This window comes from Notothenia rossii (genome assembly GCF_949606895.1).
Source record: "Notothenia rossii genome assembly, chromosome: 6".
NCBI classification, from domain to species: Eukaryota; Metazoa; Chordata; class Actinopteri; order Perciformes; family Nototheniidae; genus Notothenia; species Notothenia rossii.
The window spans coordinates 18,604,543-18,627,188 of record NC_136909.1 but is presented as its reverse complement, the minus strand read 5'-3'; the positions used below and the strand labels follow the sequence as shown (position 1 = coordinate 18,627,188).

General features: G+C 42.0%; 1 protein-coding gene and 1 long non-coding RNA gene across 2 annotated transcripts; both read right to left on the bottom strand.

The window, feature by feature from the left end:
* Positions 1-1,647: 1,647 nt before the first annotated feature.
* Positions 1,648-21,775, bottom strand: adra1aa (adrenoceptor alpha 1Aa; the record flags this gene model as incomplete). The annotated part of the gene is made up of 2 exons (XM_079686404.1): positions 1,648-2,676; positions 20,878-21,775. 2 exons carry the CDS (start codon positions 21,773-21,775, stop codon positions 2,138-2,140), a joined length of 1,437 nt encoding a protein of 478 aa, XP_079542530.1. The 3' UTR covers positions 1,648-2,137.
* On the bottom strand, positions 6,923-11,562 carry LOC307042505. The gene is made up of 3 exons (XR_013809141.1): positions 11,043-11,562; positions 7,144-7,210; positions 6,923-7,061 (listed from the first exon to the last, which is right to left on the bottom strand). It is a non-coding gene; the product is annotated as an uncharacterized lncRNA (long non-coding RNA).
* Positions 21,776-22,646: the final 871 nt, after the last annotated feature.

Sequence of the window (22,646 nt, the reverse complement as noted above, 5' to 3'; positions counted from 1 at the left end):
AGTAGTAGTAGTAGTAGTAGTAGTAGTAGTAGTAGTAGTAGTAGTAGTAGTAGTGGTAGTGGTAGTAGTAGTAGCAGTACTAGTACTACAACAGTATGACTTGGTTGAAGTATCTGCACTTCGGAGTTTGAATTTTCTGAGTTTGAATCTTTATGTTTTTTTCCCCTTCCACGTAAGTCGCTTTAGTAAACAAAAGCGTCACCCAAATGAAATGTAATGTAGTAGTAGTAATAGCAATAATTGTACTATTATTGTCATTATTATTTATATTATTATTGGTTGTAGTATTTGTATTATGACTGATTTTTCAACATTAAAGGAGTGTTTTGACTTGCTGACCAAAATGTGACATGTTATAAAAAAAATCAAAAGAATATTAATAATGAAGACTTTGAGCCCTCCTGAGAAAAGTGTGCAAATATGAGTCACCAGCAGTGATTGCAATGCTTTTAATCCACTGAAACACACACACCGCTGTTATTAAGTCAAGAACTGATTTGTCGTCAAGTACATTAATATAAAACTATAAGCATTCATGATTAATTTCCTTCCCCTTTGGAGACAATAATTGAACGTTAAGTGCTTAATCTTCTAACAGAGGTTTAAAATAATACTGAGGATATGTAAAATGCACACTTTTGATCATTTAACCAAATATATATATAATAAGGAAGTGCAGGTAAAACAAATGATGGGTTGTTCTTACTTTGTTCCAGTCTATATATGGCTCCTACGAGGTTGCAGATCTAATTTGGTGTTCATTATAGCTATTGCATTTGAACGATGATGTATCTTTATAAAGCCTGGCACACAGGTGTTCATTAGATGAGGTTTTGTGCATAATGCCAACGCTCTCTGCACACAGTGACAATAGATGGGGGTGAATTAGGTCATCTGTACCATCTGCATAGTTTATTGCTGCGGCTGGATGCTTCCACTCTTTCTGCCCAGAGCTGGTGTGATCTACAGGTTCACAGACATGCCAGTCAATGACAACGCGGACACAGACAAGCACTCTCGCTGACTCTCCTGTGGGAAACTGCTGCACTTAACACACGACTGCATCTTATCTCTCTCGCACTTGCAAAGGGAGTTCATCTTGGTACTACAGAGGGAGAAAAACAAATCAATATAGTCAGCAGAGGTTGTCCTCTTGCCCTTTGATGCCTCTGCGTAAACAGAGTGAAACTTTACAGCCTCGAAACTCCCACTAACAAATTCAGTTTTTCACCTTTGCACACTGGTAAACAGCACCCACAGCAGCAGAGTATAAAGGTCAAGACTTTGCATGTGTACGGCAGCTAAAAACAAGTATTCAAACAAGGCCTGAGAGAAGAATGTCTGCAACTTTATGACTAAATGCGACATCTCTAAATCGGATGGATTTTTTTAAGAGGCTTGTGGGCCGGTCAGGATTGAGGTCAGCAAGCTAAAATTTCACAGAAGTATATTAAGACGTCCATCTGGCACTGCTCGGAGGGGGCATGATATGCTGGGAATGTGACAAGATGAATTAGATGTTTTCAGAGGCTATTCAGTGAATCATCCAACAAATAAACGAGAAAGAGTCCAAAAATGTCCTCATAAATCCCTTTTATAGGAGTAGGTACAAATGTATAATAATATGAGAAGGTTTCTTGGTATTTATTTTGTACGGAGCAACACCGACATCATTTTGAATACAGAAACAACATATTTTGGAGAGCACCACTGACCAGCATTTTGAAACATTTGGTGAAATCATACATACAACAAATAAAACACTCTTGTTTTGTTTTGTACATTTTACCTGGTCATCTCTGATATAAAATATGTTAACTTTAAAAAATCTTAGTAGTAAGTTTAGTTTCTTTACGATGTTGACTTCAAGGACATTTATTTTTTCTTTTCTCCCAAGTTGTATTCTGCGAGTAGTTTGTGTTGAAAAGCAAAAAAGCCGTCTTCTTAAAGGTATCAGATATAGTATGTATGACAAACATGTATTCACAGAAAATCACAGAATTATATAAAAGTTGAGACTTTAATGTTTCAAAGAGGCCACCAATACAACACAGCTCATCCAACGGAGCAAAAGGAAATCTTTTCTCATCTGTGACCTTGAAAGTGGAGTCATGACTAATGGATGACGGATTACTGGTTATACAGGCTCTCCTTTTTCTGAGAGGGACAGTTGGTGGATTTTAATCGTGGGAAGGTTTCCGACAGGAGGGGGCTCGTGCGGGGGAGTCCCACTTCTGAGGATGCAGCAGCAGCTCCGATGGAAGCTTTTACTGCAGAGTTTGGCCACTTTATCCCTGCTCTTCTCGCCTGGCCCTGATCCGCTTTTGGGGCCTCCAGAAAAGTCCCTCCACTCCCTGCTGTCCCTGGAGGACGGGGTTCTGGACAGGGCCACCGAGGAAGAGGTACTGAGCCGACAGGGAGCCCCCTTGCTGTCCAGACCCAGATTAAGAGGCTGGCTTTGACCCCTTGCTTGGCTCTGACCTGCGCTCAGAGGATGTTGGTGGAGTATGGGAGTCTTTCTCAGACAGGAAACTCCGAGTAATCTCTGGAAAGCTTTCTTAAACTCCTGGTTGGAGCACGGATAGATGATGGGATTGATGCAGCTGTTGAAGTATCCAAGCCAGAAGGTGATTTTGAAGACAGTTTCTGAAGGTCGGTATGCGGGGAAGATGGCGCCTGTGGGAACAAAAGACACACGACAGTGATAAACATTACAGCAGAAGGAACAATACACTATTAAAACTGTATTCTTCTCTAAAACATGGAGTTACATTGATTGGAAAACAAAGGTGAACTCCCACGCTACCAGATGCAATATGAACTAAAATGCTATATCAGTTTGCAAACATTCTCTCAAAGACAATGCTATCATGCTAACGTTAAACCGGTATTATTTTCCATAGTTCCAAATTTGGACTGTTATCAGGCCGACGCTTTTTCTAAACACAAAGTGGCAATTTGTTTCACAGGTATCTGGGATCTTATTAAGCAAGGGTTTTCAACCTTTTTCAGGCAAAGTAGCCTATCTTTGCTAAAAGAGAAACAGAGCACGTAGGGACCCCCTTAAATATGTATAAAATTGAGTTACATATTATTACTGTCCGACTGAAGAAGGAGGCCTTCAGGGATTTGTTATCCCGGGGGACTCCCGAGGCAGTTGCAAGGTACTGACGGGCCCGAAGGGCAGCAGCCTCAGCCGTGGCCGAGGCAAAGCAGCGGGTGTGGGAGAAGTTCAGAGAAGACATGGAAAAGGACCAAAGTTGTTCTGGAAAACTGTCCGACACCTCAGGAGGGGGAAGCAGGGAACCATCCAAGCTGTGTACAGTAAGGATGGGACGTTGTTGACCTCAACTGATGGATTGTTAGGGCCTTGGAAGGAGCACTTTGAGGAACTCCTGAACCCGACAACTCCTCCCTCTATGTTAGAGGCAGAGCTGGAGTATGACGGGGGATCGACACCAATCTCCCGGGGGGAGGTCACTGAGGTCGTCAAACAACTTCACAGTGGCAAAGCCCCGGGGGTGGATGAGATCCGTCCAGAAATGCTGAAGGCTCTGGGTGTTGAGGGACTGTCATGGTTGACACGTCTCATCAACGTTGCGTGGAAGTCGGAATCAGTACCGAAGGAGTGGCAGACCCCTCAAAGAGGGGGATCAGAGGGTGTGTGCCAATTACAGAGGCATCACACTACTCAGCCTCCCCGGGAAAGTTTACTCTAAGATACTCGAAAAGAGGGTCAGGCCGATTGTCGAACCTCAGATTGAGGAGGATCAATGCGGATTCCGTCCTGGTCGTGGAACGACGGATCAGCTTTTTACTCTCGCAAGGATCCTGGAGGGGGCCTGGGAGTACGCTTATCCGGTCTACATGTGTTTTGTAGACTTGGAGAAGGCGTATGACCGGGTTCCCAGGGAGTTACTTTGGGAGGTGCTGCGGGAGAATGGGGTGAGGGGGTCTCTACTCAGGGCCATCCAATCTCTGTACTCCCAAAGCAAGAGCTATGTCCGGGTCCTCGGCAGTAAGTAATAAAGTAAGTCTAATGGCTTCATCGGTCTGCGACCTTCAGCACTCACTCGATCGGTTCGCAACCGAGTGTGAAGCGGCTGGGATGAGGATCGGCACCTCCAAATCTGAGGCCATGGTTCTCAGCAGGAAACCGATGGACTGTCCACTCCAAGTAGGGAATGAGTCCTTACCCCAAGTGAAGGAGTTCACGTATCTCGGGGTCTTGTTCTCGAGTGAGGGAACAATGGAGCGTGAGATGGGTCGGAGAATCGGAGCAGCGGGAGCGGTACTACAGATGCTTTACCGCACCGTTGTGACGAAAAGAGAGCTGAGCCAGAAGGCAAAGCTCTCTGTCTACCGGGCCATTTTCGTTCCTACCCTCACCTATGGTCATGAAGGATGGGTCATGACCGAAAGAACAAGATTGCGGGTACAAGCGGCCGAGATGGGTTTTCTCCGCAGGGTGCCTGGTGTCTCCCTTAGGGATAAGGTGAGAAGTTCAGTTATCCGGGAGGGACTCGGAGTTGAACCGCTCCTCCTTCGCGTCGAAAGGAGCCAGTTGAGGTGGTTCGGGCACCTAGTTAGGATGCCAACTGGGCGCCTCCCTAGGGAGGTGTTCCAGGCAAGTCCAGCTGGGAAGAGACCAAGGGGTAGACCTAGGACCAGGTGGAGGGATTATATCTCTTCGCCGGCCTGGGAGCGCCTTGGGATCCCCCAGTCAGAGCTGGTTGATGTGGCCAGGGAAAAGAAAGTTTGGGGCTCTCTGCTGGAACTGCTGACTCCGCGACCCGACCACGGATAAGCGGGAGAAGATGGATGGATGGATGGAGTTACATATTATATTGGGTCTTCAACAATCTTTTAAATATATATTTGTATGATGCAAATAATATTTAGCTATTAAAATAATTTAAAATAAAGCAGTAAATTACTAGTTTGCCGTTGTAAGTGTGTGCCTCACAGTGTTTTAGCACAGGTTAGCTAGCTTACTTGATTGCATAAGGTAATGTTAACATTTAGATTACTCTCAATGTTGTGTACCTTAAAGGGGACCTATCATGCAAAATGCACTTTTGTACGTCTTTTATACATGAATATGTGTCCCCGGTGTTCCAGGGAACTCACCAAGTGTCAGAAAACACAACCCTCTCTATTTTCCTCCATACCCAAATCTCTAAAAAAAAGGGGCTGCAACGGATCTGATAAAAACTGATCCAAATTTGAACACTGTCCTGACGTCAGGACGGTGGCGCTACAGCTATTGGGCCAACTCTCCACCTATCAGGGGAATGTGGGGTTGGGCCCGTTGGGCCACGGCCAGCCATTGCCGCTCGAAAGCGCTGGAGACGCTGTAGTACATATGCCAGGCCTGTAAGTGGCGCTGTAGTCTGCCACAAAAGCAGCAAAGAAGACTTCCCGCGCATGGTTGCCATGGTTGCCCTTCTGCCCTTCAAGCGTTTGCTCCAGCGCCATATAGGCCCCGTCTCAGGTCTACTATTTTAATTTCCTCGCTCCTCAGTCTCACCGGAAGTGGATTTGTCTGCACCATCGTGAGTACCGTCCCATGGCTCTTATTTCTGCCGGAGGACCGAGGATCGAGGATCGAGGAGCGATAATGGAGGAGCGATAATGGAGGAACCACCAGACCATCCTCCGATGAAATCCTCAGATACTCGCCCCGCCCCCTTACTGTGTATCGCTCACTGATTGGACGATGCAGCGCATGCAATGATCTGATGCTTCTTGACATGAGAGCCATTTCCCAGCGGAGTGAAGAAAATACATGAAACTCACGAGAGTCACTCCTCAGTCTATACTGTGTTTTGTTTCAATTAATGTATCATTTAGTTACAAATATGTGATATATCTGAACAACAAAGTGGACATAAAATCATTTTATTCATTTATTGGAAACATTTTCATGATCACTTTTTTCGTTTAACATTTTCATTTATTATCATTTCCATTCAGTCATTAAGTGCTATTAAAATGTTAATGTGATACATATCCACACAAACAAACAAAGTGTGTAATCCAATGAATGTTAATCTAACTGGGTTTTGATAGATAATATATCTCTTTTTCTTCTCTCAATTATTTTATTTCTATTGTGCACTCTAATCAATATTAATCAAACTATTGTTCGTTAATAAATTTGAAGAATGGCTTTTATCTTTTTTGAGAATGAGTTCTTATTTTATTTTATTTATTGGGGTCTACAACAGATGATACAAATGTTTGTGTCAGTAAATAGGCTTGTTTGAGACAAGCGAGACCGACGCAGACCTGCGCAATTGCTCTTGGCTATTGCTAACGTTGCCTTGGTTAAAGAGCCTGTTGCTGTTGTTTATTGGTTTGAATTGTTTAAAACAAATATTATCTTCTTAAACCTGTATGGTAGTCAGGAGCATCATTTCCTAATGTTTGATATATTTAGAGGGAGGGGATTAGAAGGAAGGTTTCAAAATTCAGATTAGATTCATTTCTACCATTTCTTTAATTCATGGTGGTTTCAGTAATCCCATGGTAATTGAGGACATCAGTAATCTAAATGAGTAATGTAATCTTTATGACTTTCAGAAACGACAGGGGACCGACAGGTAACTATCAATGATTGTCAACTGACAGTAAATAAATGGAATTCAATAAACATTGAATAGCATGTCATGCAGTTTGTCAGTGCCTTTTCCTCCGTGTTGTCCTGGCATATCGTCTCCCCAATGGTTTGCTGTGCTGCCTGGGGATTCTCCAATCGCTCAGAGAAAGGAGTATGAATGTACGGCTTCCCCACTGACACAGAGAGGAGGAAAGAATGGCTGGCTCAAGTCAGCAGGAGCAATTTAACTATCACAAAAGACAACAACAGCAACACAATATGTGAGGTAATCATATTTTTCACAAAACAAAGACCACACCATTGGGAAGCGTAATGTCTGTTTAATCAAAATAAGGAACAGGGAGAGGCTTGCAAAACTCTGGGAGTTGAGACTCAGGTGCAGGGTGAGAGTCTCATTGCAGGTCTTCAGGCGCCATTGAATCCCCCTGGGGTTCTTGTGCTGAAAGAGGGAGACAGGAGAAAGGGTTAGATACATCTAGCAACCTATAGGATGGGAAATTGCTGACCTATTTGAAACTTACCTTGTGTTTTCACTCTCACTTAAGTCCCTCTCCCTTTGCCATCAATCCAAAATCAGCTGAGCTGCAACTTAATACAGACAGGTAATAATCAACAGAATCACAAGGAAAATATGACTCTGCTAAAAACACTCACTCATATGTAACGTTTTTGTTTACCGTTTAGAAGTCTCAAATATCCACTCTAAATCCATATCAATAGCGTCGTATCACAAAAATAGCTCTCTTCCTTATTATTGTGTAACGTGAACTATATAGCTTGAACTCCAAGATGGATATCCTCATTTCACCACCTCCACCCACTACAATCACACGCCCCAAGTTTATATTTAACTAATATGTAACTCCCTCCACCCCGGATAAAAGCACGTTAAGAAGCCCCTTTTCTCTAATTCCACAATGTTGGAGGAAATAACATTAAGAAAACGGATTAATAGGCTGTTCGTGGTTAACGTGTGTTGCTAACTTTATCCCGTATCCTAGCCTAATCTGTTATCTGTAAACGTTCCCTAAATATACTGATTTAGGGATAATCCACTAACATCCTTTAATATGTGTAGTTAATTTGATTCAGATGTTCTGATAATATCCGCAATATAAATCTTTAAACGTCTTCTTACCAGTGTTGGGCAAGTTACTTTTAAAAAGTAACTAATAGTTATAGTTACTGCTCTCCCAAAAGTAACTAGTTACTTTATTAGTTACTAAATTATAGAAGTAACTAGTAACAAATTACTTTACTTTACTTTAAAAATAATAACAATAAAAATACAACTTTGTGTTGTTTTTTGCTGACTAGTTCTCTGAAGGCAACAGACTCGACCGTTGCGATGGGCAGCATGTCCTCAACAACATACCTGGCTATCAATCTGTTTAGTTGACTCTGGGTGACATGTGGCGATTTAAAAAAATCGTTTTTTGGCAGTTTAGATGGTGTTGCTCCATCTGGGTCACTGCCGGTGGTTGAGACGGTGGGGTCTTTGGCGACGAGTTTTATAGCCCCATGTACATTACTTAGGTGCTTCAGGAGATTGGTAGTGATGGCAGTTTGACACTGACGGCCCCTACACACGGCGGCGTGCGTTGCCGCTTCAACGCTTCTGCCCATTCACTTTGAATGGGGTGACGTCACGATTCGCCGAACTGCATTGTGGGAGCAAAGCGTAGCTTCTCTCGCGGTGCTCGCTGCAAAAGTAGAGCAATGTTCTACTTTTGCCGCCTCGATGGAGGCGTCAGCCAATCGAATCATATGCCAGTACAAGCTCTAGCCAATCAAACCGCGTGCTTGTGTGTCTGGGGCGGGAGATTCATGTGATTGGTTGTTGGTCGAGTTTCAGCGCCCCCCGCCGGCAAGCGACAACGCACGCCGCCGTGTGTAGGAGCCGTGAAGCTTCGAACGGAGCTTCAACCCTGGACTTCCTATTCCATAGAAGCAGTGCTTCGAAGCTTGCTTCAAATCACGTGACATATGACGTCCGAAGCAGCAACTGCTTCAAATCACGTGACATGTGACGTCTGAACCAGCAACTGCTTCATTTCCTGAATTAATCAACTCACTGGTTCGCCGTCTCGATTCTGACAGGTGACAGGTTGAAACAGGTTCAAATTTGAGCGCTTCAACACTTTATAACCGCTCTAATCAATGCGCAATGTGTGGGTTGTTGTCGTAGTTTGCGTTGTTGCTGTTGAGTTGTTGTTGGTAAGCCAGGAAGAAAAATAGGTCGTTCTGGCTCGTGAAACATTACGAAATGTGGAGAAGTTGTGAACAAAAAGACAATGAGTAATATAAAAACACTTAAATTGTCTAAGGCAGCGGTTTTCAAAGTGTGAGGCGCGCCTCCCCTGGGGGGCGCCAGAGAGCTTCAGGGGAGGCGCAGCGTGAGACACAAAAGAACAAGAAAAAGACGAGTAAAGTGACACTTGCCCACTTGTGGCTGTCTGTGGACAGTGAGTTCCCCCACCTCGCCAAAAAGGCTGTAAAAGTGCTCATTCCCTTCCCCTCCACCTACCTGTGTGAGTGCAAGTTTTCCGCATTGACTTTGATCAAAAGCAAGTACCGGTCAAGGCTGCAGTTTCAAGGATGATCTGCGTTTATTCCTGTGTACATCAAAGACACAGACTCATTGTTCACACTAAAGTAGGGATGAGTGTAATAAGGAGGCAAAGTTGACGTTCAGTGTGTTGCCGGGAGCATATAAGGATTTATCCACCATGTTGAAAATGTTAAAAAAAAATGTCTTGAGAACACGGCGTGCGGAAATATACGGGTCGTGCTGCAGCTAGATGTGCCTGTCCTCTGTGGTGTAGGCGACTGACATGCAAGGAAGAACAGCTGTCCACAGACTGTTCCAACTTTAACAACTGTATTAACTTCCAGGGTAGTGAATTGAACATGCAATTGTAATTGGGTGTGTGGTATATTTTCATGCAGGGACACGCATGTTCCACAACACACAAACTGAACAACACTAAATTTTCCGATCGCTAACAGCGTCCTTGCAATCTTGTTATAATAACGAATGCACGTTACTGATGCAATATGGGTGAGACCATTTGGGCTTATTCTAGAGGGGTGCAAGAAATAGTCCAAGTAGTGGGGGAGTTTTATACAATATGTTTAAAACATAAAAATAAAAAGGTTTAAAAAAGTTATTGTTTAATGTTTTAAGGAGGTGACGCTACCCAGCCAATCAAATCGGTGCAGTCAGCACGATAGATTCAAACACACACACAGAGACGAGACAAGAGGAGAGAAACAGTTGGAGTAATTTCAAATGGCGGAAGGTAGACAGCGAAAACAGAGCATTTAATTACATTTTCTCTTACTGGACCTCTTTGAAATGCAATTGAATACCCCTGCATTATAGCAACAACAACAATAATAATAATAATAATAATAATAATAACAGCAATAATAATTGGGAGGGGGGGCGCGGCTGTTCTTATGTTCTCTGAGGGGAGGCTCACCTACCCACACTTTGAAAACCCCTGGTCTAAGGAATAGACAACTTGAATACCTTAATAACTGATAAAAGGCCCTCTCCGCCCAACATTTTTTCCAGCACTCTCTAGTCTCTTCTCAATCACCCAATACACACAATTATCAATCTTTAATTGCAAATAGAACATGATATTCAGTCTTAGTGTGTGTGTGCATCAAATAATTTTCAAGGCAAAGATACGTTAAATACACTGCAGCCTTGCACTTCGCCAGGAGAGATCGATGTAACTGAAGCTTCGAGAAATGAACCTATTTTCGACACAATTGTCCAAGTGGTTTGACGCTTCATTCAAAGCTTCATTTTGCCATCACTAGAGATTGGCATTGCTGTTTTTCGATGTGGACAATGCTTTCTGTCCTGCACACAGTTTACATTTTACCGTAAGATTTTTTGCGTCCTTTATCCCCACAAATTGAAAATAGTGGTTATATTTCCAAGTTGCAAATGCGCTGCTGCTCTCGCTGATACTTGCATCTGCCATTGTGTGTGTGTGTGTGTGTGCTAGTGGTGAGCGTTGCAGTGTGTGTGTTAGCATTAGCAAGTGTTTGTGTGCGTATTTTCTCCATAAGGCAAGAAGCGCCCAACTCTGTCTCTGATTGGCTTACCCTGAAATATTACCTCACGTTAACCAATCATCACTCCCCTCTGGTTACTTTCACTTTTCCATGCTGCTGTGAGAGGACATCGCTGTATTCGCCTGTAAGTTACATCCGCAGGGAGATTCGGTTCAGTTCCATCACAGGATGTAACGCAGTAACACACTCATTTAAATCACAGTAACTATAACGCCGTTACCTAATGGGAATATGTAACTAGTAACGTTATTAGTTACCGCAAAAAGTAGTTGCGTTACAATAACGCTTTACTTTGTAACGCGTTAGTCCCAACACTGCTTCTTACCTTTAAAAGTCCATCACGAACGGTCTATTAAGCTGCAACTCTACTGTGCTGCTAGCCGCAGATCCGCCATTGCTGTAAAAAACTGGTCCATTGAAGTGAACGGAGATGTCGTAACTCTTCTCTGGTTTGCTCCCGCTGCTGTAATTCAATGCAATCCCTCCCCTTCGAGGAGACCACTGTAATTCTCTCTGGTTAGTCGACCAGCAGATGACAAACATCCACCTCTCCGCCTCTTCCAAGGAACGAGGGGACCGTGCGGCAGAGTTTCAGTTGATGTCCGTTAAAGTTTAAATCTTCCGGACAAAATTAGAAAAGTGCCGGTCAAAGGTCTTCTTTGTTACTTATTGAGCTTTAAAACAAATGATTAACGACTCTATATAATAATATAATAAAACACGGCGGACGGAGATCTATTTTTCTCCCCCTCTTCTGACTTGATCAGAGCACGCTCCCCTCTCCTGCAGGGGGGCGTGGTCAGCTGCAGCTCACAGAATCAGCCCCCTGCAAAAACAGGGCTGGAGAACAGCAAATAGATCGAAATGAGGCATGGCTAAAATGCCAAAATTGGTGAACACGAATCAATAGATTAAAAATCGTGTTGGTGAACACGAAATGCCATGAGACTGGGTTGAAAATGCATGATCTGTTTGGTATTTTGAAAACAGAAACGTATAAATATACCTTATATAGGTATGGCCCTACAATATATCATTTAAATATAGCATGATAGGTGTCCTTTAAATTGCTCCCCTACGAATCAGCTGATTTATCTTTCCTAAAATTATGTTTGATATATGTTACAGTAATGTGTATTTTCAGATACATTTAAAATGTTGAAGAAAACTCTTTCAAGACATTCTCAAAGGCAAGTTGGTGCCCCTTCTACAGTATCTCTGAGGTCCCTGTAAGGATCCCTCCCACCACTTGAAAATGCTCGTATAAGATACCTAACACCTGCAAAAGAGACAGCATTGAGACCTAGAAAATAATACATTGCAAAATGAAAAACAATCCATCCAATAGTTATATTTCCCTCTAAAGGACAAATGTCAACCTTAGGGTGGCCTGAAAGGAAAGGTCAGTGATAAGAATTAACCTTATGGGGGAATATGAATGTTTATATAGAAAGCACAGACAAAATATGTCAATCTATTGCACTGAATAAGAGAAATACCAATATCAAATCTTGCTGCTATGGCTAAAACCATTTGGAGCTCCATTTTATCTGTTTCATCGAATATATTATAAAATTACAGTAAAATTATCTGCAGCTACGGAGAGAAACATGTCATTCCTCTGGTTTACATCCACTTAATTTTTCTTATAGTTTAATCTAGTTTTGACTTAAAACAAATCCCCATTTGCTGGGAAGTTGAAGTTTTTGATTAAAATTGCCTTCATAAATTGAGCTGTTTGTGATTAGAGGAAGCATTAGCAGACTAAACCGTGAGTTGGACTTAATGAAGAAGCAGAGAAAATGGCACATTACATGCAGCCCTGTTAGTCACTGCAAATGTGATTATTCACATATCCAGTGACACATTAGAATAATTAAATTGCTTAATTCATGATTCATTATTGTGTGCAGCAATATCTATCTATCTATCTATCCCCAAATTGCTCCTGTGGGGATTGCACACAGTATTGAGTATGTAAGTCCCTTTGGATAAAAGCTTCTAACAAGTGACATGTAATGTAATGTAATCTATCTACTGTATCTATCTATCTATCTATCTATCTATCTATCTATCTATCTATCTATCTATCTATCTATCTATCTATCTATCTCTATCTATCTATCTATATCTATCTATATTTAGAGGTAGAAGGGGAGAAGCTGTCTTGTGAAATGTTATATTGGACAGACGGTTATATGTGGGCTGTTGAAAAATGAGATTGTGATATGGAGAGGGATAGAAAGAAGAGGTGGGGAGAATTTGAGAGCAAATTATTTTGTGCCGGCTGTACCTCTCATATATTTTATTCCCAGCTGTGTCAAAAGAACAATTCTATTATTACACACCATAGAAAAAGAAGAAAGGTATTGCTGCTGTCGATAAATGTATTGTTGTGCAAAATCAATAAGAAATCACTGGCTGTTTTCATGTGAAAACTGTGTTATTCAAGTTGTCATATTTGTCAAATGTATTGTGTGCAATTAAAAATAAAACTGTTGAATAACCGGCCAATTCTGTGATCTCTCTAAAAGGTTATTTTTATCCAGATTTAGCCTTTTTACAAAACGGAACTCAATGAACCATGCTAATAGAACCATCCTTCGGGCAGCAGAGCGGAAATGGTGGAAATCCAAACACCATGACGACCTCCTAACCTATCAGGCTCTCCTCTCCTCTTTCTCTGCTTCCAGCTCTCAGGCAAAAAGCACTTTCTTTCAAGATAAGATCCAATCTTCCTATTCCAATCCCAAAAAACTATTTTCTATCTTCTCCACCCTCTTGGACCCCCCCAAAGCCCCTTCCCCCTCCTCCCTTCTGTCAAGCGACTTTGTTAACTACTTTGAAAAAAAGGTTGATGCTATTCGCTCTTCTTTTTCTGACTCAACTTTACTCACCGCTGGGTCACCAGACCCTCCCTTCACCCACACACTGACCTCGTTCTCCCCTCTCTCTCCAAGTGAGGTTCTTACCCTCGTTACCTCTGCCCGTCCTACCACCTGTCCTCTGGACCCTATCCCCTCAAACCTCCTTCAGACTATCGCTCCTGATATTCTACCGTTTCTCACCCACTTCATCAAAACTTCTCTAACTTCTGGTCACTTTCCAAACAGTCTCAAGGAGGCAAGAGTAAACCCTCTCCTAAAGAAACCCGCTCTCAACCCGTCTGATGTTATAAACTACAGGCCTGTGTCTCTCCTCCCGTATCTGTCTAAAACACTTGAACGCGCTGTCTTTAAACAACTCTCCTGTTATCTCCATCAGAACAACCTTCTGGATCCGCACCAGTCTGGTTTCAAGGCAGGTCACTCAACAGAAACTGCTCTCCTTGATGTCTCAGAGGAACTGCACACGGCTAAAGCAGCATCCCTCTCCTCTGTCATCATCCTTCTGGACCTGTCTGCTGCATTCGACACGGTGAACCATCAGATCCTCCTTCGCACTATCCAAAAACTTGGAGTTTCAGGCTCTGCACTTTCCGTCCTCACCTCATACCTCAAAGACCGCACCTACAGGGTAACTTGGAGAGGGTCAGAGTCCGACCCTTGTCAATTAACTACAGGGGTCCCTCAGAGCTCTGTTCTTGGTCCCCTCCTCTTCTCCTTGTACACAAACTCGCTCGGATCTGTCATTAGCCCGCATGGTTTTTCATACCACTGCTACGCTGACGACACCCAACTAATTCTGTCCTTTCCCCGCTCAGAGACCTAGGTCGTCGCACGCATCTCTGCTTGCCTCGCTGATATCTCTGAGTGGATGTCTGCTCATCACCTCAAGCTCAACCTTGACAAGACTGAACTGCTTTTCCTTCCGGGAAAAGATTGTCCCACTCTTGACCTAACAATCAACATCGGCACCTCTGTTGTTTCCCCGACTCAGAATGTAAGGAATCTGGGTGTGGTCCTAGATAACAAACAGTCCTTCACTGCAAAAAATTGCTGCTGCAACCCGCTGCTGCAGATACACTCTTTACAACATCAGGAGGATACGTCCCCAGCTGACCCAGAAAAAAACGCAGGTTCTGGTCCAGGCTCTCGTCATCTCACGCCTAGACTACTGCAACTCCCTCCTGGCTGGTCTACCCGCATGTACCATCCGACCTCTGCAGCTCATCCAGAATGCAGCGGCTCGTCTGGTCTTCAACCTTCCAAAATTCTCCCACACCACGCCGCTCCTCCGCTCCCTTCACTGGCTTCCGGTAACTGCTAGAATCCACTTCAAGACACTGGTACTTGCGTACCATGCTGCGAATGGATCTGGCCCTTTCTACATCCAGGACATGGTTAAACCATACACCCCAGCACGTGCACTCCGCTCTGCATCGGCCAAACGGCTCGCTGCACCCGCACTGCGAGGGGGACCCAAGTTCCCATCAGCAAAAACACGTGGGTTTGCTATCCTGGCTCCAAAATGGTGGAATGAGCTCCCCATTGAAATCAGGACAGCAGATAGCTTGCTCATCTTCCGGCGCAGACTGAAAACTCATCTCTTTCGACTCCAATTCGAGCGATAGAATTACTAACAGAGCACTTATATACTAATAAAGGACTGTCTTATCTAAAGCCAGTTGAGTAGCACTTGAAATGTTTGGCTCTATGAAACCTGATGTACTTATATGATTCTGTTTTCTTCAAGGTTGTATCTTCCTGGTCGAATGTACTTATTGTAAGTTGCTTTGCATAAAAGCGTCAGCTAAATGCAATGTAATGTAAATGCAATGTAAAATGAACTCAGTCCTAGAGATACTTTCAAGCAGCATTTTGAGTTTTAGCTGTAATCAACTGCAGTAAAAAAGGACAGAGACACCAAAACACCAGGGATAAAACTTTCAAACCAACAGGAATGTAAACAGTCCTTTATATGTAGTCCCTGAGAAGGGGAGAAGAAGACAATCCACAAAGAAACACAGAGGCAAAACAAATTATCTTTTTCAATTCTTTAACACCTCTTAAGCCCCACGGACCCGGTTCCGGGGCCGAAATTACGTCATTTGCAGGAAACAACGTCTAAGGAACCTTAATATTTAATAAACTATGAATATTTTATATCCATATAACGGGGAAAAACTAATTTAACTGATCTTTTTCATTTTTTTCCCCAAAAAAACACACAATGCTAACAGTGAGCCTCTGAATTAGCCCCGAGCGAAGAATGCTAACCTATTACTGCACCGAAAATCACTCCTAGCTCCCTTATTACTTATCCTAGCTGCACATCCAACAAATTGTTTATGATCGTAAAGACACAGAATCTAAACACTGAAGATACAAACTTGCGACGTTATCAACAAAAACGTACATCAAACAACCCAGTCTCATGGCATTTCGTGTTCACCAACACGATTTCTAATCTATTGATTAGTGTTTACCAACACGATTTTCCCCTTTTTTTCGTGTTGCACAGCACGATTTTAAAAGCAATGTATTTCTACTGGTAATGTGTTTCGTGCCTGCAGCACGTCTTTGTCTCCGGTCGGGTCGTGGAAGACCGGAAGCTGTGTGGTTCATAAAAACATGTTCTTACTCAATATCAAGCCACAATTATTGCTTTTATTTTTAAATCGTATAATTTCGGACTTTTGTTTCCTTTTCTCTGAGGAAAATAAATGAGGCTCAGAGCTCAGAGCTCTGTATTTTTTAAATCTTTTTTTCCTTCTAATTTGTTATTCTTTTCAAAATAACACACTGTTATTTACTCACCAATAACACACAATTATCCTTGCTTTTATTTATTGGTTTGATTCCATAATCTCGGGCTTTGTTGGCGTCCTTCAGGAACTGAATTTCAAAATAAAAATAACCGGAAACAGACGTAGGCATTTCGAGCGCTTACCCAAGATCCTCAGCTTTGGTTTAAGCTTGCTGATTGGATGTTTTAGCCGCAATGCATGCTGGGATTTGGTGTTTATATGATATGAAATCCGGAAAACATTTTAAAAGAATAAAATAATACTTAATTCCGAGTGTTCTTGCTTTTCTCTTTGAAAAGTCATCACATAACGGCATTTTAATACACGGTCCGGCTGCATTACATATTACAGATCTGCCGTAGTTCTTTATTTATAGAGCCCTGATGAGAAGACCTTTGGAAAAACTGGAAGAAATGCCGCCGAAACTGAATACTTAACGTGGATCATAAATATATCAACAATTAAACAACATCTTCAATTTCTCTTCACACAATACGTCTCCTTGCAGTATGAACCTTAATTCGGCTGACTTTTATATTTGATCTAATTCGTAGATAGGTTATATTTACACCATAACGGTGCACAGCTGATATAAAAGGACTTTGATTTTCTTTGAATATAAGAATGTAAATACTGACTCTGAAATAGTATAGCAATATGCTATAAAATGATGTGAAAACATGTATAAAACTACACATCTTTAGATGTTGTACATACATAAGTGTCCTACACTGATAATACAAAGTTATTATAGCTGTGTGTACCTTGTGTGCACCGCCTAGTGGTTAAAGCACGTTATTGAATTATTGTTTTTATGTGTTATATTTGATTAAAAAAATATTAAGAGTACATACTTTCATAGGGGGAAAGTAGAAGGTCTGTGATAGAAATATAGAATATAAAAAATCAAGAAGATACTGTAAGTGATCTCTACAATAAAACAATTTAGTGCCAGATGTACAAAGATATTAATAGGAGGATGTGCAAAACAGAAAAACGAATTAACCTTTATTTAAACATTAAATAATACTTTAGATTAAGGTCCTCTGTTAAATAAGAAAAAAACTTTGGGGGTATCTACAGATAAATATTAAGCCTGACAAAGTACTTAACTTCTAATATATTGCTTTCCTGCAATGTTAAATATGTTGAAGCACTTATTTTAACTGATATTATACATATGAATTATACTCTTATGTATGTAGATAGTATAAGAAATGTGCAGAATATGACAGTTTAATGGTGGAGGTACAAACCCATGTTGATAGAGGTCTTGTAATGTGCTGTTGAGGAACCTGTGACCCAAGATTTGCATTCATTGTATACACCGTAGTTTTGTATATGATATGTCAATAACCTTTGAAAATCTTGAAATCTTGAAAGGAATGTGCAAAATAGCCATTATACAGTCTTTAATTAACTATTAGTAGAGAATAACGAGTAATGCATATACTTTATTACTCGTTTCCATTCATGTCAATTGCAGATAAATGTTTAGTCTTCTCAAGCACCAACTATCAAATATCTCTCCTGATTGTTGGCACTTGGCAATCAGGTTAACCTCTGAATTGTGGAGTAGAATTACAAAGTAACAATGAGCTGTCATGTGGGTATATATTAATGCTGCGCATTATGGACAAAAGCGATTTTCACCCATTTATTAATTATATGTTTTACATTTGATAACACCAATGTGTTTAATACAGGCAAATTCTAATTGTGGGAAAAACGAAAACGTTCAGTAGAGACGTCCCATGGAACATTTTGCGAAACACAATAGCCAGCATGTGTAGTTCTGGGGGGGGCGTTCGATTCCAGTTTTGGATAGTCTGGCGTGGTTTTGTTCCATTTCAAACAGCTGTTTGACGCTCGGCGTAACCTTGGCGCACTGCCACTCCAACATCCAATCCCAGCGCTTGAAGATTAATCACGGGGACTGTAGTCCTAAACGATAGCTGGGGATTATGGGTAGTGTAGTGTATTCGGCCATCCTAAACTCCTAGAGGCCTACGTCTGTTTCCGGTTATTTTTATTTTGAAATTCAGTTCCTGACGGACACCAAAAAAGCCAGAGATTATGTAATTAAACCAATACATAAAAGCAAGGATAATTGTGTGTTATTGGTGAGTAAATAACAGTGTGTTATTTTGAAAAGAATAACAAATTAGAAGGAAAAAAAGATTTAAAATACAGATTTCAGTATTCTGAGGCTCTGAGCCCAATTTATTTTCCTCACAGACGGAAACAAAAGTCCGAAATTATACGATTTAAAATAAAAGCAATAATTGTGGCTTGATATTGAGTAAGAACATGTTTTTATGAACCACACAGCTTCCGGTCTTCCACGACCCGACTGGAGAAAAAGACGTGCTGCAGGTACGAAACACATTACCAGTAGAAATACATTGCTTTTAAAATCGTGCTGTGCAACACGAAAAAAAGGAGAAAATCGTGTTGGTGAACACGAATAAATAGATTAAAAATCGTGTTGGTGAACACGAAATGCCATGAGACTGGGTTGCATCAAAACAAGTAGCGCTAGGTAGCCCACAACGCTAACATGGCTTACCTTGGTTTTGTCTGATCAAAACTGGTCTTCAATGGCATTAAAACGATAACAACGATGATGTAGTTTATCCATAGGTTAATATCCAATGTGGCTGTGTCCCCTTTGAAATGTTCTGATAATCTATAAGCAATAAAACCATACCTACCAACCCTACCGATTTTGGCGGTAGTCTACCGCTTTTGACATGTTTCTACCGCCTACCGACTTAGCTGGCTTTCCCTACCGATTTTCAATCTTCCCAAACTATAACTAAACTGACAGGCTCTGTTTTGATTGGTCAACTGCTTAGAGATGTCCTTCCCAGTGGCGATCCTAGACCTAGAGTATGTGGGGGCCCTTGGCAAACATTCACTGGAGGCCCCTCGAACCAGCTTTTCATCACCACACACAGCCGACAGCCGACTTTTTTACATAATCAAATCCCTAAAAGTTTTTTTATTCTCAAAATAATGTTAACTCCAGCATACAACATCAATCAATCATGTCTTAATCAGCTAAACATGTCAAAACCAGACCGTTGCTTGTTGGTTCATGATAAATCTCTCTATGTCCAGAGACTTATTTGGCAGCAGCATGCAGTCTGACGCTAGCTTTAGTAAGAGAATATTGGTAAGCTGAGGCTTTTCCTCCTTTCCCAGTCGGGAAACAACAAAAAAAGCGATTTCATAGCGGCTATATTTACGAGCATGACAGCATGGAATACATTTTAAAAAGCCCAGAGTGATTTATGTGGGTTTTGTCATATCACATATTGGTCCCTCCATTGACACCAGCCCTTATAGTCCATGCAAGGCTGGCCAGCTGTGTGAATTCCCCTCAAGCACACTTGAGGAACAGTAGTGAGGGGGACATCAAATAAGGTGTGACACCAATGTGATGTTTTTTATCTGTCAGCCCTGCCATGGCATTGAGAGGATTGTGAGTCACAAACACAATGGAGAGAGGAAGGATCAGAGAAATGGCTTCACATTTCATTGAACAATTCGTGTTTGAAATACTTGCTGGCCTTTGTTGCTGTGATTTCTTTTTGCAAACGGGAGCAGTGTCACCTGGAGTCAGCCAGGGATCTAACATTTGTATCTAACCTATTTATAGAAAGTCTACCTGGCCAAGTCAAAGCATTTACGACGCTGCCCAAGAGGCCACAAGGCTCGTCTGAATGATTGCACAGTGTCCGCCCACAGATGAGAAATTAAATTAGCAAACTATCAAATGCTCCACTACTGAAAACCTGGCAGCAGCACGAATCGATGAATGGATCTTTGAAATAAATTAATGCCGAAGTTAAATAGCTATCTAGAAGTGTCTGACTCATATGTGGGAGTGCAGGTGATCAAATACGAAACCGTTTTTAATTTGCAAAATCATATTAATTAGAAAGTTGAATCAATTGGGAAGGCAGGGAGGTTTCAGGCAATTGTATCCCCTCTATCTCCCCCTTTTTACACTGGATCCAATAATTCCACTCTTGAGTCTAAAAAATGTTTAAAAAAAAAAGCTAAATCAACTGTGCTGTGCATCTTTAATGTAAATAAATGGTGGAATTGTCAGAAAAAACACACAATGTTAGATAAGTTGGATAAGAATCTCGTTTAGCCTATGTACACTAAATATGAATTTGGAACCAGGAAACAGCTACCATACAGACTCTTTAAAAGCTTGACTGTCCAAATTTAAGTTAAAACTCAAATTTGATTTTTACCCTTTGAAAATGTAAACCAATACTGTGTTCATTTGTGATCTTTAAATGTGGTGGAAGGCAGATGTCTTTTAGCATTTAGCTGATCGGTTTCCCGCTTTTTTCAGTTAAATGCTAACCTAAGCTATGCTAACACGCCACAGGCTGTAACATCATATTTACTGTACAGACCTAAGAATGTATACAAGATGAACAAAACTCACCAATGGGTAGCGCCAGGAAGAAGGGCAACCAGCACAACACGAAGCAGCCAACCACAATGCCCAGGGTCTTGGCGGCCTTCTTCTCACGTGAGAACTTGAGCAGGCGAAGGGCGAAATGTGTGCGGCTGTGGAGGCCCTCGTCCTCTGGTACAGTTGTGTTGCCTCTGTGTATCCGGAGTATCACCCGCTCAGAGTCTGACTTCTCCGTCTTGTAGCCGTCTCTCAGGTCCCGGCTCTCCCTGTGAGCTACCACATAAACCCGACAGTACATGGCCAGTATGATGGCCAGAGGGAGGTAGAAGGAGCCCAAAGCAGAGAAGATAGCGTAGGCCGGCTCCTGATTGATCTTGCAGATGGACTCGTCCTCAGGTTCTGGCTCTTTCCAGCCAAACAAAGGTCCGACAGATATGATGATGGACAGCACCCACAGCAGCATCACTGCCAGTAGCGCCCTGTGCTTTGTCATTATGGTTGGGTAGCGCAGAGGGTAACTTACTCCAATGTAGCGGTCAACAGAGATCACACAAAGGCTCATGATGGAGGCGGTACAGCAGAGCACATCCACAGCTGCCCAAACATTGCAAAAAGCCCGTCCAAAAACCCAACGATCCACAATCTCATGGATGGCAGAGAAGGGTAGTACAGTGGTGCTCAGCAGCAAATCTGCCACGGCCAGATTAACTATAAAATAATGTGTGACTGTCCGCAGGTGTCGATGGCAGACCACAGAGAGGATTACCAGGATGTTTCCAACTATTCCAAACAAAATTAAAATGCCAAGCACCATGCCCAAAACCACAGCCTTGACCACGTTAAGCTCTGGGAATAAAATCTGGCTGCAGTTTGAGCAGTTCTGTGTCAGAGGCGCTGGGGTCATATTGTCCAGCAAAGGGACCATCTGTTCCGATGCTAAGCTGATGCTCAACACTGCCCTGCGCAGCAAAAGTGGGATAGACAATCACCTATTTTATTTATCTATGAAGAAAAGGGCATTCTTATAAAAGCCATTAGAGTAATGATCACATTAAGTCTGTCTTGTCACAACATCATTTGAATGATGGTGCCTCTGGCAAATGAGCCATTACTTTGGCAATGCATCATGAAAAACAAAACTACAGGATGCATAGAGAAACACAGAGAAGTATTATATATGCAGAATAAGAACCTACAGGGCTGATATCAAGTAATCCATCATGAAAAGGTGGGGATTTTAAAACTGTGATGACAGTATGCAGCTGGTACAAAAACGTGGTTGGAAACATATTACGGATGACATTTGAGACATCTAGAAAAACCTTTGAATGCTCTATGAAGAAATAATTGCAGTTTGGAATCAAAAATCCAGTCCCTTAAAGTCTTAAAGATGGGAGCGAGACACCACTTTCTTTGGATAAGATGGTAGGTGAGCGGTAGTCAACATCCAGGCTCTTCCTGTTGGACCCAGGAGCAGATTCACTTTCAACACCACGCCATGCAGTGCCTTTGAAAAGAAAGACAAGGATCTGAGAGAATTGACACATCCATCAAATACAGGTGAACTGAAAGCAGTCATCCTTGGATTTTGATTCTTTTGTGCTGTTCTCTTCCATGTCACGATGCCTAAGATCTACCAAGACAGTGGTTCACGAGACAACTTCTGAGCCACATATGTCAGTTCAATGTGGCCATGGCCTCATTTTATCGACTAAATACAATGTGAATTTGAGTTATCAGGACTAATCAGTTACCTTTTTCTCCCGGATTATGTTGGGAACACCAAACAATTATAT